We start from the raw sequence: 17,500 nt of genomic DNA, 5'->3' as shown, positions 1-17,500 counted from the left end.
TTCTTCTCTGGATACACTTTTATGCTCATCGGAGAAGTATTTCATGAGGGAGTCCGCCATTGTTCCGATAGTTTAGAACCAGTCACTAAGTTTCTATGCGGCATTTCGAGGGAAGTGGCGTCACGACAGTTGAAGCGCATTGAGGAAGAGTGTTTCTTTTTTGCGTGTGTCGAAATTGTTAGCTAGCAATATTCCAATCACAACACAAGCTATTTTTCCTGTAAGCAAAGCAGCAAAATCTTAAACTGTGATTTTGTGCTCGATGGAAAATCAAATGTTTATATTATGTTAATTATGAGTAACATTATTTTGGCTGCTAAAAATATAATTGTGATGTAATTGAATATAAGTGTGACATGACCAAATACACAATCTGACAACCCACCTTGATTTCTTGAAGTTTTCCATCATCATTATCATCATCATTATTATCATCATCATCATCATCATCATCATCATCATCATCATCATCATCATCATCATCATCATCATCATCATCATCATCATCATCATCATCACCATCGTCATCAGCATCATCATCACCATCATCATCATCATCATCATCATCATCATCATCATCACCATCATCATCATCATCATCATCATCATCATCATCATCATCATCATCATCATCATCATCACCATCACCATCATCATCATCATCATCATCATCATCATCATCATCATCATCATCATCATCATCATCATCATCATCATCACCATCGATATTGTTATCAATGACTAAGGTAGCAACAACAACTAAAATAAAAACGGCTCCATTCCTGTTATCTGAGTCATTGGTGTCTTGTAGCAGCTTCAAAATTTTGTTTAAATATGGTGAATGAAAAAAAAGTAAAGCTAAAGATAACAAAGAACATTATTTCATTGAATTTGTAGGTTGTAAATTATATTTCATCAATAAATGTCGTATAAAAGGTTTGATCACCCATAAACAATTTATTCCATTCAAACCAGATATCAGCTACAACAATCATCCCTTTCATTTTTATCTTTATGCCTATGATATATTTTACAAAATTATGGAATATAATACAATAAAGTACATATGTCGTAACTCGCTAAACGCATAAAATTACAATATTATAGATTTTTATTTGTACAAAGGGTTCACCTGATGCAGATACAGACAATGCTTGTGCACTACATCTCTCTCTCTCTCTCTCTCTCTCTCTCTCTCTCTCTCTCTCTCTCTCTATCTATCTATCTATCTATCTATCTATCTATCTATCTATCTATCTATCTATCTATCTATCTATCTATCTATGTATCAATCCATATATCTATCTATCTATCTATCTATTTGTCTGTCTGTCTATATATATATATATATATATATATATATATATATATATATATATATATATATATATATCCATCTACCTATCTATCTATATTTATCACAGTATTCCTCACTCAATTTGCGGCCAAACACCGGGGAAAAGGTTGACATCTTACCCTGTATATATCATAGTCTATTATAGTTCGACAGCAGAAAAGAAAAAGTCATGCGAGAGACGTCGGGACCCCTGCGATATGACATCTCGCTGTAAATAAAAACAGGGAAGAGGATCAGACTAGAGTCAGAGGTGAGGACATTGATGACGCGACTGTACGAAAACCACACAGTGGAGAGTTTTTTGCCGACACCTCCTCACTAAAAACTCGAAATGAATCCTTGACTATCGGAACGTGGAACACGAGAACACTATTTAGAGAAGGAAAATTTGAAAATCTACTTTTGGAATTTGATAACCTGAAAATGGACATACTTGGCGTTTCTGAGACGCATTGGACTGGTAGTGGATAATTCGTAGGGACCACCATGTAATGATATACTCTGGAGGTGAAGAACATAGAAAAGGTGTAGGGATAGTTCTTGGTTAAAGGGTATCAAAATGCTTGCTTGGATACTGGCCGGTGAATGAACGAGTTATCATGTGCAAGATTCAAGCTAAACCCTTCAATATCATAATAATTCAATGCTATGCTCCTACCGTGGACCAACTAGACGAAGATGCTGAAACATTTTATGCTGATATTGAACAAGCTTTAAAACAAACAAAATCAGATGAGATTGTTTTCATCATTGGAGACTTCAACGCAAAAGTTGGAAGCCCAGAATCAACATCTAGTGTCGGGAAATTTGGCCTTGGAAAAACAAATGAGAGAGGTGAAATGCTAATTAATTTCTGTGAACAGAGGCAATACAGTATTATGAACACCTTCTTCAAACACCCCAAAAGACACTTGTACACATGGAAAAGCCCGGGTGACGTGAAAAGAAACCAAATTGACTACATCCTGGTAAAGAAACGCTTCAAAAACAGTGTAAAGAGATGTAGAACTTATCCAGGGGCGGATATAGGTTCAGACCATAACCCAGTCCTAGCAAATTTCTTCTGTAAACTGAAAATTCCAAAAAAGACAAAACTTACACCCAAACTTGACCTGACAGCTCTCCAGCTCCCCGATGTCAGAGAAAACTTTGCAGTTACTGTAAAAATCAGATTTGAGAGATTGATGGAAGAAACAGACAAGCAAGTCCCTAGAAATAAAGAAAAAGAAATAGAGACCAAATGGGAATGCCTGAAAACAGCAGTTACTGACACGCAGGATAAAATACTACCAAAATGTAAAAAGGAAGCAAAACAAACTTGGATGTCAAAAGAGATTCTCGAACTCATGAGAAAAAGAAAATGGAAGAAAGGTACTGATGATTATGAAAAGCTTGATAAAGAAATAAGAAAGAAATGTCGAATAGCAAAAGAGGAATGGGCAAACGAAAAGTGTAAAAGAATAGAAGACCTAACAGAAAAACATCAAACCAAAGCCATGTTCAAAGAGATCAAACAAATGACGTCCAAACCAACAGCAACTAGCGGATGCATCAAAAACAAAGACGGAGATATTATGTTTGAAAATGAAAAAATCATAGAAAGATGGAAAGAATATGTGGAAGACCTTTTTAAAGACAATAGACCAGACAACCCAATCACAGACTTCTTTCACGGGCCAGCAATCATCAAATCTGAAGTTAAAGAGGCCTTGAAGCAAATGAGCAAAGGAAAAGCCATTGGTGTGGACAACATCTCAACAGAAGCCCTACAAGCACTTGGAAACTTTGGTGAAGAATAACTCACAGACCTGTGCAATGATATGTACAACTCAGCGTACATCCCAGAAGACTTGAAAACATCTGTCTTTATAGTACTACCGAAGAAATCAAAAACCACAGAGTGTTCAGATCACCGAACCATTAATATTATGTTCCATACCCTAAAGCTCCTTCTATTCATTATTCTCAGAAGAATATTTGACAAGATCAACAGAAATGTCGGCAGGATTTAGGAAAAACAGTGGTACTCGAGAGAGCATTTTCAATCTTCGAATGCTCACAGAAAAGTATATAGATACTCAAAAAGATATATATGCCTGCTTCGTTGATTATTCAAAAGCCTTTGACACCGTTAAACACAAGGAGTTGATAGAAAGTCTCAGAACCACCGACATAGATGATAACGACATTGCTGTAATATCAAACCTGTACTGGCAACAGGTAACAAAAATCAGAATCAACAACGATATTTCTGAGCCCCTAACCATTCAAAGAGGAGTACATCAAGGATGTGTATTATCCCCAGCATTATTCAACCTATACACAGACATAATATTCAGGAACGTGGAACACCTGCCTGGTCTTAATGTCGGGGGAGTGAATATTAATAATCTCCGCCATGCTGATGATACAGTGCTTATAGCAGAAACTGAACAAGATCTACCAGCCATTGTAGATAGAGTCAAACCTGAAAGTGAAAAGTTTGGCCTGCTCATGAATGTGAAAAAAACAAAGACAATGCTATTTAGCAAGAGAAAAAACAATGGGAAAATATCAATTGAAATAGATGAAAAGATCATAGAGCAAGTAAAGTCATTCCAATATCTAGGAGCATTATTGACAGAAGATGGAAAATGCGATGCAGAAATCATCAGACGAATTGCATTGGCCAAGAGTAAATTTTCAAAAATGCATTCCCTAATCACATCCCACGACCTATCATTTACCACAAAAACACGTCTGGCAAAATGCTACATTTGGTCAACACTACTTTATGGATGTGAAACATGGTCTCTGACAAAGACACTAGAAAAGAAACTCAGAGCATTTGAGATGTGGACCTATAGAAGAATTGCAAGGGTATCCTGGAAGGAAAAGAAAACAAATCATCAAGTACTCCAAACTTTAGGAATAACATCAACAACGATCATTTCAACTATTAGAAAGAGGATAACCCGATATTTCGGCCACATCAGAAGGCACGACTCACAACAGAAGACCATTGCAGAGGGAAAGATAGAAGGCAAGCGTGGTCGAGGACTAAGAAGGACAAGCTGGCTTGGAAATGTCGCAGCGTACGTAGGAAGCCCCATAAATCAATGTGCGAAACTCGCAGATGAGAGAGAGAGAGCTGGCGAACCATGATCTCCAACGTCGTGTCCGACATGGAACATCGGTAAAGGTAATTCCTCTCTATTTGGTCTTGCATCATCATTTTTCAACTCCTTCATACCACTCTCTAGCCTCTCTATCTCTATCTTTCTTTCGCTCTCTCTTTCTTTCTTTCTCGCTCTCTTTCTCTCTCTCTCTCTCTCTCTCTCTCTCTCTCTCTCTCTCTCTTTCTTTCTTTCTTACTTTCTTTCTCTAAGTAAGAGGAAAAAAGAGAAGAAAAAAAAAAAAAAAAGAGAGAGAGAGAGAGAGAGAGAGAGAGAGAGAGAGAGAGAGAGAGAGAGAGAGACTACGAAATTATAAAAAATGTGACCCATCGTGTCAATATGGCATTATTTCAGAATGAACAAGTCAAACAAATCAAAGTTTCGAGTCATAGAGTTAATAAATATTAATAATATTTTGAACTCAAAGAAACAAACTCGCTCTCCTCAAGGATATCATAAATTTCTTTTATACTAAACCTAATAGAATCTAAGCTCCAGATTAAATGTTTAGGTTCAGATCTATCCCAACAAAATGCCATTTTGAGTCAATTGGTCAAAAGTGTGACTCGATGTCTCAAAACGGTATTATATGAGTAGTTAAGATGCTGAAACGCTATCTTTTAAATAAAACATTTGTATATAGTGACAATATATTAAAGATGTATATGTTCCATTGATGGAAGTAAATACTGTTTCTCAAAATACGAAATAAAAAGTTTTCATAATTTTGATCAATTTAGCTGTAAATTCTCTTTACGGATTTGTTTCATTCCTATTTAATACCGTTTTGAGACGATAGGCAACAGGAATAAAAATGTCTGTAATCAAAGATGTTTCGTAATATAAAATTAATGAGATATTTATTTGCCTTTGCAGCAATTGAAGCAATCAAATATTGCCTCCAACTTCTCCAACGACCATGCTCCAATGCCAAGGTCACAGTAGTAAAAACCATACGCTACACCGCTGAACAACTTGAGCAGCTCTTAGCGTCTGACCCCGATGTCAAGGTCATTCACCTTTTCCGAGATCCTAGAGGAAGTCTACTTTCTCAGTACCGCGTTGGAGATTACCAATGGAACCAGAGACAGCAGGCATTTCAACGTTTGTGCAATCGCATTCTGACTGACTTGAAACATTCCCACCGTCTTTCGAAGCGTTTTCCTAAGAGGATATTAAATGTACGCTACGAGGACGTTGTACGGTATCCAGTAGCTGCAGTAAAGTTCATGTACAATTTTGTGGGTTTGAAACTTACAGAGAGGATACAGAACTATATTTGGAACATAACTTATTCCCATGAACCTAAAGATAAAAAATGTGGTGCACTGTGTACAGTAAGAAGAAACGCAACCGACACAGCTTATAAATGGAGGAAGATGATTAGATTCTCCACAATACATTTGATCGATACTCATTGTTCGCCCGTTGAAAATGTTTTGGGATACCGTCAGTTTACCAGTATGTACCAGTACAAGACATTGACGTATTCCTCTATTTCAGATGAATTTGGTAAAAGTCTTAACTACTCAACATTCATGACGCGGAAACAGTTGGAAAGTATGCCAGAAAGTAATTTATTCCCTCCATTTTCACAAAGAAAGGAAATTTAAGGACGATTTGGAATATGACCTGAACTAGAATAAGCTGTGACTCATTAACCCTTACCGGCAGTATTTGATTTTTAATTTTAAAGGACACCACATTTATTCGTTTTCACCAAGAGAGTAGTTACATCGACTTGGGATTCCAGGAACGTTGTTTATTCTGGTGATATCGTCTTGACATGTGGTTATTTGCAGATAGAAAATGGGAATAATTATGATTTAAAAAAAAAAAAGGAAAACCCCTTCTAGACGTTATAGTGTTAACGCTCGGTGTAATTTACCGCCATATTTTTGATAGAGCAATTTGAGGGGTACAATATACTGCTTCTTATGATTCTATGAAGTATCACGTGTAAAGGGTTAGTTTCCCTGAAATGTCCACTTTGCTAAAATCGGGATTCCTTTTAAAATGTATAAATTTATTTTAACACTTCTAGTTGTATTCAATCAACCATTATTGCAGTAGTTCGATTAGGTTAGATATCATTTGAATTGAAAAGGATTAGGTTATATGTTATATTCTCTCTAAACACATTCAAATACATTTTGTCAAAAATAGAGGATCGCCCCTAAACAATGCTGCCACTGATTGGAAACTTCTGACCTATTGTGGGTTGAAGTAGATTATTCTCTTTTATGACCAGACCTTTTTAATATCTACAGCGAAGCAATTATTAGAACTTTAGGAGATAGTCCAGGCATTAAGATCAATGGTGATAATATCAACAATATAAGATATGCAGATGACACAGCACTAATTTCAGACTCAAAAGAAAATTTTCAATTACTCCTTAATAAAGTAGTTACAGAGAGTGAACGTATGGGGTTATATTTAAATGTAAAAAAGACAGAATGCATGGTTGTATCAAGGAGAAAAAGAAATTCAACATGTAACTTAATAAGCAAAGGAGAAACTATAAAACACGTTCAGTCATTTAAATATTTCAATGACAACAAAACATAGGGTTTTGAAGGCCTATGCATGGTCAGTATTATTATATGGCTGTGACAGCTGGATAATTACAGAAATTGGAAAGAAACTGGAGGAAGCAGAAATGTGGTTTCTTAGAAGGATGTTAAGAATCTCATGGATAGAGAAGAAAACTAATGAAGAAGTATTAAAGCAAGCTGAAACTAAAAGGTTATTAATTCGTACAATAAGAAAAAGACAAAAGCAATTTACCTAAATCGACATAAATGTATTGAACATCTTGCTCTCACAGGAAAGATAGAAGGTAAAAAGAGTAAAGGTAGACCAAGAAAAACATATTTGAATAGTTTGAACAGCTGGGTGACAAAGAAAGAGAAGAGTAATATTACTTTTCTGATGTTATCTGAGCAGTGAGATGAATAGCGTACCATGATCACCGATGTCTGACACAGATTTGGTACTTGAAGAAGAAGAAGAATGCTTCTCATATCATCTACTGCGGGGTTTTAAATATCTTTCAATTACTTCCGAAATGTAAGAAGGGGTACTGTCAAGACGATACAATAAAACACAAGCAGATACAGAATGCATATTATGTCTTGATATTCCAACATGGCTAGTCAAAACCGTATATTATAAGGTTGTGACAAAGTAAGTCTAATCATTGTTTACACAAACTAGCTTTAAAAGAATAACATCATTTTTTAAAGCTTAGAAAGATTTATTATTCTCTAGAAACAAAATCATGTGTCTAACACCAAAAAGAATACACGGAACAGCTTCTCGAGTGTTCAAAAGTGTCATGGCAACATCTTCTTTTTTGTTTTATTTTAATTTGTAACTATGTAATAAATCAGACACAATGATGAAAGATATCTATATCATTTTTATAATACTTTAAATCACTTAATATTGGTGCTATTTTTGTATCGAAACATTACTAGGATGATCTTTGTCTTTTGGCACAGCCTCATATTGAGTGAATGTGTTTGCTGCCTAATTAAGTCCCTTGATTGGTGGCAATACTGTTATCTATGACTTTAGGTGGGTTTTGCGCGTGAGTTGCTGTGATTTGTAATTTTCTTAAATTTGTTGAAACGGTCATTATGCCTTGGGAAATATTGTTAAAGACTCATCATAGAGTGCTAACTTTGTTTTCATAAACTTAAGGACGGAATCGGTGACAAGAGCATTCCCCTCACAGCTCTGTTATCCGTCGACATTTCTGTCATTGCATTGTAATATCATACCAGTTTATGTTTGAAACGAAATTTGTGTAGCTTGTTTTACATTCACTTATAATTAAGATTTATTTGCTGCTTTTATGTCTTTAAGTTTTCTTGTCCTGCTTTGTGTCATAATAAAGTTCTTTTTTTTTTGTGTGTGTATTCTTTAAATATACAGCGTTTTAGTTAGCTGTTTAATCGATACATTATGCTCAGTGTGCGTTACAATGTATAACCAGCCTTACTCTAGAAAGACGCGTATTGTTTTTTTAATTGACCAGAAAACTCGTCCTTCAAATATCGATCGATTTAAATAACCCTCATCTAGTCAAAACCTCTCAAACCTTGGACCTCTCTAAATTTTTCAATACGTGTCTTTCCAGAGTGCGACAGTTACATTCATATCCCCTGCAAACTTATTAGATCTACATTTCCATTTCATAATACTTGCTCAAGTTGTCTGTTCCGCTTCATGATTCAGTGGATCGACAATCGGCTTCTAACTTGTAGGCCAGGGGTTTGATTCCATTGTTGTCGGGGCAAAGTTCAGCCCTTTGGGTAAGTCGATTTAACGATATTTCCTCACTGAACAGAGAAGTCGTGACGTCACTTCTTCAAGATCCTTGGAAGTGTGTATGTAATGAACCCTTCAGAGGACTAATAATAAATAGGTTACATATTGAATAATGAGGTGGCATAACTATTTTTCAGCAAGATGTATAGGCAGATTCTTAGCGAGGATGGATGATCTTTATTAAAGACTAGTATCTATTTAGACTAGAAAAAAAAAGATGCCATCACTCTGAAATCATAAGATTAATTACATAATGTATGCATCCTATCCTCCGACCACTGGTTTTACACTTCTAATGAAATTGGAACCAGTATTCTGACACCACACGTTTGTTCCTTATTATTCTCATATTATGTAAAATGAGTTTCGGGTCAGCAGCAGCGGAGACTCACTTTTTAATTGCTTTTTTGTACCAGCACTTTAAAATATCTGTCCCTGCCTATAGCTAGGTACTCATTCACACCTAAAACGTGTTAGGCAATATATCTACAGTGGCTTATCCGAACTGACAAGCTCGGGGCTAGAGTTCTGCTCCAATTGTCACATGACGAAGCTCAAGAAGAAAAAAACTTTGCCGAGATATAATTAGTCTTTCTCTGATAACAAAGACGTATTATTCTAAAATCATTAAAGATATTTGCATGAGTTTTCATCATCTTCTAAGAACGATTCAAACATTTATATCCCAAATTGCGTCGCCTAAGAACAATCACCAGAGGAGCTTGGCATTGCTCATGAAATAAGGAGTATGATTGTACGAGTTGCCTCCCTTGCTCAATTGTGATGCGAGATAGAAAGACTTCCTTTTATTGATTCAATCTTATTATTACTCCACGGTCAACTTCTTTTAAGAGATTTAATTTGCCTTAAATCATAAAAACTTTCCTCTCTATCACCAAGAGTGTTTTTTTTTTTTTCGCGGAGAAAATAATTCCGGTTCTGACGTTATGGCTCACTAACTTTACACTCATTATCTCTCTCAACTGAAATATGTTGGAGTACCTTGCTATAGACAGTGACCGATAATGTAAAAGTTGACAGAAAAAATGACAACTAACTGGCAATAACGATTCTCTACAGCCTGCAGGGAAACATTGTGAAATGCATTGAGCATGGTAAACCGTGGAAATGCACTCTATAAACTATCATATTTCCTTTTACGTCAGGATACCCCCCCCCCCCCCGGGCCGCCCCTTCTGAACAGGAAACTATGGATAGCTCCAGTAATATGTACTAACGCAACGTACCACCGACACAATGAGAAATGTAGGAATTCCAGTTGGTAAGTGTAAAATACAATAGCAAGTTAACGATTCCCTAAGACTCTGAGGACAGATCTTCGTTTTCCTAATCGTCGTTCGTCGATTATTGTAGGTTTGGAATGTAATCGTTAACTTGCTAATATCAAGGAGATGACTTTACAAAGTTGTCAAGTCAAATCCAGATGGAAAATGAGTTAACGCTCTCTAGCAATTTGTTGACACCTTTTTAATAACACAACAAAACAAAACAAGAAATAGAGTATTTATATAGCGCAATAACCACAAAACGTGCTCAAAGCATTTTGCAAGGATTATTACCTTAGAATCACCAGATAAAATTAGATATTTTAAAAAAAACTCAGGGTATTGTTGGATTAAGCAAACAAGACAAGTGTTTCCTTTTTAAAGAAACCAATAGATGCCTTCGAAACATACGTATCAGATGGCCTGAAAAAAATCAGCAGTAAAGACTTGTGGTTATAAACTGGACAAGCGGAAATCTCAACGCGAAAATGGAAAAAAGATTGGTCACACTTTCAGAAAACCAACAACAGACATTATGAGACAAGCTGTAGACTGGAACCCTCAGGGGAAATGGAAGAGTGGAAAGCCAAAGCAAAAATGGAGACGGTCTTGTGAAGAAGATGTGAAGATGACTGAAATGTCATGGGGAGAGATGAAGACAAAGAACAGAATACGATGGAGATGTACTGATAAAGCTCTATGTGCCACAGGGAATGTAAAGGATTAAATGATGACATAAATGACATCAAATTGCTGCTTTCTCTGAATGACGGAAGAGCGACGTAGAAGGTATTGAAAGTCCCCTCATTATGACACAATGACGCCCATAATCACACGATTGAAGTGTGATTAAAAGTAAGCAATTTTCAAAATCTAAAGGGTCCACTATTTTAGCTGGTCGGCATGTATTCTAGATAATTGTGCGGCTAAGTAGGCTTGTGGTATGACACTCGCTTTTGGATTGGAAGGTCCTGGGTTTGAGCTTCGCTCGGCGCATAGATGAGCCCTTCGAAAAGACTCTTTACTTTCATTCTTTCACCAAACTCAGGTGAAAATGAGTACCTGGCCGTTAACAGCGTAGAACTCTGCAAAAACGTCTACCAGGCGTCATGTATTGTTTTATATCTGTTGTTGTTATTAAGGGACCCTTTGTAAAGCGCTTTGAGCACGTTTAGTGGATATTGCTCAATATAATAGTTCAAGTTTTATTGCTTTATAATTATGAATCATACCGCTTTTGGTCCAGAGGTATGACAGTCGCTTTCGGATGGGTAGGTCCCATCGTTTGATCGGCGCAAAGCTGAGTCATCGAAAAATATCTTTACTTAGAGTACCTGGCCGTTAACAACGTCGTATCTGTAAAAAAACAAAAAGAAGATATATCGTCTTCAGGTGACATGTCGCGCCCCACCTGTTAAGCGTTGCTGTTGGCTAGGCACCCTTGTAAAGCGCTTTGAGCACGTGAGTGAATATTGCGCTATGTCGGTCAATCTACCTATGTCCAGCTAATGAAATAAACATAGACGAAACGCTGATAAAGTAATAAAAAAAGAAAAAATTATTGGTTGCTTCATACAATTTAAGAATAACATAGACCAGCACCTAAAACAAATAATCCATACAAAGACTGCTGATCTTAATTTTCTTTAAAAATCTCATAACAGCTCACAAACCCAGCGTATGGAGACTTAAACTAGAGCCCGAGATCGATCTAGGCCCATTCGAGTGTGAAGCGAGTGCTCTACCACCTGATTTATCGGGACCCCAAGCATGCATATAAGACGCTATTAAAATGTGCATTCATGACAAGAAAGAAGGAAAAATAATCAACCTTCTAGTAAATAAACAAACAAAAAAAAACATAAAAGAAGTAAACCGACGTATTATAAGTAATATTATAAGTGCACGAGGAAGGAAACAAATACAAAAATGAATTAAATATTTTCTTAAGGGCTGTTACCATTGCATATTATCAATATTGAAATGATCATAGGTATAAAATTTTGGAGGATATTTTTTTTTCACATGACGAAATTATATCCAAATTTCACATTTATGACTATAATTTCAATTTTTAGCATCCTATACGCCCCGACATAAGACCGACTTGAGGCGATGGGTTACATTGCATATCTCCACACCATCAGTCTCACGTCTTACACGTACAAAATAAACATTACTTTATCACCCCATTCATCAGGCATCAGATGTTCATTTCAGCAGAATGCTGACTTATGCATTTTTAACTTTAGTACACGAGGGGAAAGGACTAATAGGTTTTACTGTACAGAGGAGTGTTTTCTTTTCCATAGCACATGAATAAACAGGATTAGATAAAATAATAATTTTATATTTATGATGATAATGACAAAATAATTACAATAACAATCTCATACTTATCATCACGCGACTCTAAAACAATGAACGTTTTAAGGATATTTTGCAGGACATTGAAATAATTCTAATGAGCTTTGCAATAGTTATAAATGTTTATAAAATGGTGTTCGTATTTCGCACATATGAAAGAATAGTTAAAAGTTTAGAATGTTTTCGTTGATAGAGGTTTTGTAACGAAAAACAATAGGTATGTGGTGTGTTCCCACTTTTGATGTTAACAGAAATTTTAAAAATCCATACCAAAATACAAACAACATTGTTCCTCTACAAAAATAAAACATGAACCATTTTTATTTCAAAATATTCGTTAAAAAATACAAAACTGCAACAATCTTAGAGATATACGTCATAATAGATATCGCCATTTACGATTAAACCGCCTCCCTCTCGGACCCATTTTCAACATGGACACAGAATAAACAAACACGCCATGCGATAAATGTTATTCTCATTACTCATAATATGTACAGACTATATAAAAAGTAAACTTTCCAATCAGTTATTCGAAATTATAATTGTAATCATAATATTTACAAACGACTTATAGGACGCAATGATAATTGGTGCATTCATTGGACAAAAGAAAAACTCAACAAAAAACAAAAGAAGTAAATAAATACACAAAGAAAGGAAACAAAATTATAGGAAAAAAAGAACAAATACGAAAATTATTTAGAGATTACCTTACTAAGTTCATCAATAACTTAATTACATTATGGTCACAATGAGGACACGGACCATTCCCAAAAAGGTGAACTCCCAGCGACACAACCATGCAGGTACAGAAGTAGACAACTGATGAGGCAAGACATCAAATTCATCGCCTCTCGCAGTTCTAACAATGAAACTTGTAACTGTGTTGAGCTCTTACTGGCCATGTTATATCTCGCTGTTTAGACGTTTAAGACTATCGTTCAGTTTTAAACTTTGTTGAGACACCGTTGGTCTTTATTATCAATGCCCTGTGACTATTTCTTGTTACCACCAGTTCCGAAGATGGAGACACAATTTCAATATTATTTGAGGGTAAAGTTTGAATGACCCTTACACTCGTGCCCATCAACTGATGTCCTCAATATCCTGAAATTGAGTAACTCCTCGTTATAAATGGGATAAATGGGTAGCTGGATCTGTTAGATCTGATGGAAAGAAACTTGCGATAGACTAGCGTCCTCTCCAAATGGTAGCAAGCAATTGCTATTGTCTGTTTCAAGCTATAGAAACAGGGATAAGCTCCTGCTCTATGAAGGACTACTTTTTAGTGAACGATCTGGGAAATGTTCCGAGTGAACTTGTTCCTGAAAGGAAGGATGAGAAAACTAATCTCAACAGACATTGTTAGGTTTGTTTTGGTTTTGTTTTTAGATTTTTTTTTTTTTTTGTAATCATTGCATTCAACAACACATTCGCGATGAATAATTTCCCCAAGCATTTATTAAGCCGGTCAGTAGGAAACGATTTCACCAGAATTTTTGGAGTAATAAATATAATGTTGATGAGTTATCAAAACGAAATGGAGACCACTATCGGTGATTATATGACAAATAAGTATTTACAATGGTGTTAAATATTCATTGATAAATGGCAAAATATGAATTATTCTGTGCAACAATTTGTGACAGAGCCTCATTCGTGCATTCAAAGATTCAAACTTCTAAAACCTTGCAAAAGGATATTTTGTTATCATTGTATAATGATGCACGATGTGTTCCATAGTGATTTTGAATTCAAAATTAAGGGTAATAAAATAACCACCTTATTTACGAATGAATTCTCGGCTCGCGTACAAAATTAAAAGTCAGACAAGATCCACATTTTAAAGCATCTTATATATCTTTCTTAGAAAGCACGTCCATGTTTGAACACATGAAGCTGTTGAGCACCCCTTGTCGTTATCCACTCAATGTCGAATTAACACGGATTTAAGACTGTCTCTGAATTTTGTTAAAAGCTTGCCTTCAATGACTCTTAGCAGAGGCGACCTAAGTATGGTTCGCTTGTAGCAAATGGTCATTGGCATTTTAAATTTTAATGAATTTGTTTATAATTAAATACGGTAAAGGGAAAATTTACTCAATGCAAATGCAAACAGCGTGAAAAATTGTAAATCTAGAGCGTATATGCAGGAAAATAGAGTAGGTACTCAATATCTACAGGTTGGAAGTAATATTCTCACTGCATGTTAAATACCAGAGCCAAAAATTATAATATTACTGTGACAGCGAACACGTATTATAAAAATTGGTCTTCATCCATTTCATTGATACTGAGTGCTTTAGTTTTTTATTGCCAAGGTCAATACGCCAGAATAGTCAATTGTAGTTTTAAAAAAAGAATATATCATCTTGGAAACAGATCAAAACAGTCAATCAATACATAATCAGATGAAATATAAAAAGACAACTTTGTTCGCAGAAATGGCAGTTATTCCACATTTGGTTATTTCAAAGAATGCCTATCTGAGAAAGGATTAATCAAAATAGCAACATATCCTTTGGCTCCGAACCCGAAACCTTTTCCCAAACGTGATAAAAAAGTTGAAATATTTAAAAAAACATAAATCGTATTTACAATAAAGTTCAAGAGGTCATCTTGCGCTTACGTTCTCTCTCCTCACGCGCCTTCCGCCTCTTTTCCCTCCTTTCTTCACGCGCCTTTGTTGATGGCAATCGTATTTTTTTACCTGGCTCCTTTTTATTTTCATTAACAACTAATGACGAAGGCGAAGCTGTTGATGACGTAGATTTTCTTTCAACCACCCGTTTCCCACGCGTTCTTTGCTTTTCTCTCTCCTGTCTTTTGTTAAATCTTTCCACCGTTTTGATACAAGTAGAAACATCACAATATCCCCATTCAACCTTCTTTTTTGTGGTGTAACACCAAGGTCGATTCCGACGGAGCTTCTCGGGGTTTCTACAATAATTGTGATCCCCAAGCCCGTCCTTATCCGTCTCGTTTTTCTCCGCTGCCTTCACGGCAGGCTCCCTCAGGGTATGGTTTTTGGGGTAGTTCTCCGTCCATTTCTGGCACGTGTAACCGTCTCGTGTGAAATCTAGAGTTCCTCTGTAATCCCGACCGTCGGCGTAATTCCCAGGGATGCATTTTCCTGTTTAAAGATAAAGAAAAATGGGAGCTTTAACACGGAGTAATGGCCACTTAATATGTTCAAAAGTACAAGGGATCCCAAGCCAACAAACAATAACATTTATGGCGTCTGTGAGGCAATATTGTACGATGTTTGAACGATATCGATAATTATATTGATCTGAGAACCAAAACACAACAACAATAAGCAAAACAAAAACAAACAACAACAAAAATAAATTCCGTGATATAATCATACAATTTTGAAAATAGTAATGTGGAGCCATCAAAAGTATAATTATCAACATCCTTAAATAAATATTTCACGTCGGGGGGTTCTTTTCATGTGCCTCTTCGAAACTATTTCTTTCGTTCAGAATTATATTTTTTAATACTTATCAACTGCCTGTGACGAACGATTTTCTTTCACTGCGTGATTTCTTTATCATTCGTCAGCGTCTCATTCAAAACCACTTTAAACTTAGTGGACAATATATATTTGCCAAGGCAGATTAATACCTCGAGTTAAAATACTCAAAACATGGACAATCTTTTCTCCAATAAAGCTCTAAATTTTGCTAACGGAAAATTTGGTCAATAGGTGGGAAACCTTCCCATTGTATAACGGGACGCTAAATCCTACTCCTCACTTCCCGCTTAAGGCTTATTTACCTGTTCAAATTGTCTGCCCATTGTATCCATATCTCCTGCTAATTACTCTTTCCTAACAAGACTCCAACGTGCATATGCCCTGATGTTTTTGTCTCGTTCAAGAGTAGCTAAAATTGCAATTAATGTTCTAGCTCTCCGTTAATTCTTCCTTACTCCGTATTAATCAAAGCATCTGAATATCATTGGCTATATAAAACAGAAACATTCTTCTGATTGGCTATTCCCATAATTCCAAAGACAAACTAGATTGGCTCTAAGACCTTTTTGTTTAAATTCTTAAATGAAGGTCTTTGGCTAGACCAGTCCGTGCCCAATCCCTGATGTCAGTCATCGCCGACACCAGAACCTTCCTGTCAGCCCATAACTACAACACACTGTTGTGAAGTCCAGAAAACCCTGAAAGCAGGAGCCAACCCTGTAACTAGCTGATACATTTGCCTCAATCAAGCAAGCCGGCTGGTTAAAGATAAGCCAAACGGGCTTATACCATTTTCAAATGTATTTTCCACGGACACAAATGATTAAAAATTAATGAATCAATCAATCATAAATAAATCTATTAATAAATCAATAGATAAGTAAATAATAAATTAGATCCACTCAATCAGAGCTATTCTTCCTGATATTAAATAAATACTTATTCTTTCTATCTTTTCATGTCACAATCTAATTAAGCTTTATATATAGAATTGTTTTTATTGTGTTGGGCGTTACTATTGTCTTGACTCACTTGTTATTAATACCATTAAGTTATAAGGGACCCTAAGGCAATTCTTAATCACCCCTAGATAGGTTCAGTGGCGCAGCTGATAACGAGAACCATAGCGCGCATACTAGTTCGAATCCAGACCATTGAGCTATCGGTTGGATTCGAACCCAAAAATAACACACAAACCCACCACACTGCCCAAGTGTCAAATTTTCTAGACAAAATAAAAAGCCATATTGTTGGGCAGCAGGACCGAGGATTATCGTTTCTGGTACAACTTACTTTTTGCCGGCTTTTCACAGATGTAGGCGTGTTCATAACTGGGCTTCTGTCTGTGGGAGCCTAGCCACTCTCCGTACCACTTCCATTTTGTGTCCTTGTTCTCCCGTTTGAGGATGGTCGATGACATAGAACGTGGGTTATGCCTGGCCCAGTTTTTGTAGGTTATGTTCTCGTATTTGCCAGGCTTGAAGTACCAAACCATTTCGTTGTTTACCTGGCG

General features: G+C 36.1%; 2 protein-coding genes across 5 annotated transcripts in view; one reads left to right on the top strand and one right to left on the bottom strand.

Moving 5' to 3' along the window:
• LOC144968495 (carbohydrate sulfotransferase 4-like) overlaps positions 1–8,447 on the top strand; it is a 23,252-nt gene extending 14,805 nt beyond the window's left edge. Inside the window, exon 7 of the mRNA XM_078906927.1 lies at positions 5,389–8,447. Within this exon, the coding sequence (XP_078763053.1) occupies positions 5,389–6,125 (737 nt within the window). The 3' untranslated portion in view covers positions 6,126–8,447. The remainder of the gene's footprint in view (positions 1–5,388) is intronic.
• Positions 8,448–10,323: 1,876 nt separating this feature from the next.
• Positions 10,324–17,500, bottom strand: part of LOC144968494 (uncharacterized) — a 31,181-nt gene continuing 24,004 nt past the window's right edge. For 2 of the 4 annotated variants that reach the window (XM_078906924.1, XM_078906923.1), the window contains exons 10-12: positions 17,281–17,494; positions 15,136–15,639; positions 10,324–11,492 (exon numbers count right to left, since the gene is read on the bottom strand). In XM_078906924.1, the coding sequence (XP_078763050.1) occupies positions 11,458–11,492; positions 15,136–15,639; positions 17,281–17,494 (753 nt within the window). In that variant the 3' untranslated portion in view covers positions 10,324–11,457. Of the gene's footprint in view, positions 11,493–13,949; positions 15,640–17,280; positions 17,495–17,500 lie in introns of those variants that run through there. The other 2 variants (XM_078906925.1, XM_078906926.1) reach the window with 1 other exon arrangement.

Source organism: Berghia stephanieae, chromosome 3, assembly GCF_034508935.2.
Source record: "Berghia stephanieae isolate SIO BIC M18660-M18661 chromosome 3, UCSD_Bste_1.3, whole genome shotgun sequence".
Taxonomy (NCBI): domain Eukaryota; kingdom Metazoa; phylum Mollusca; class Gastropoda; order Nudibranchia; family Aeolidiidae; genus Berghia; species Berghia stephanieae.
Note: the sequence above shows the minus strand (reverse complement) of the source record. Positions and strands in the feature narration are given on the sequence as shown.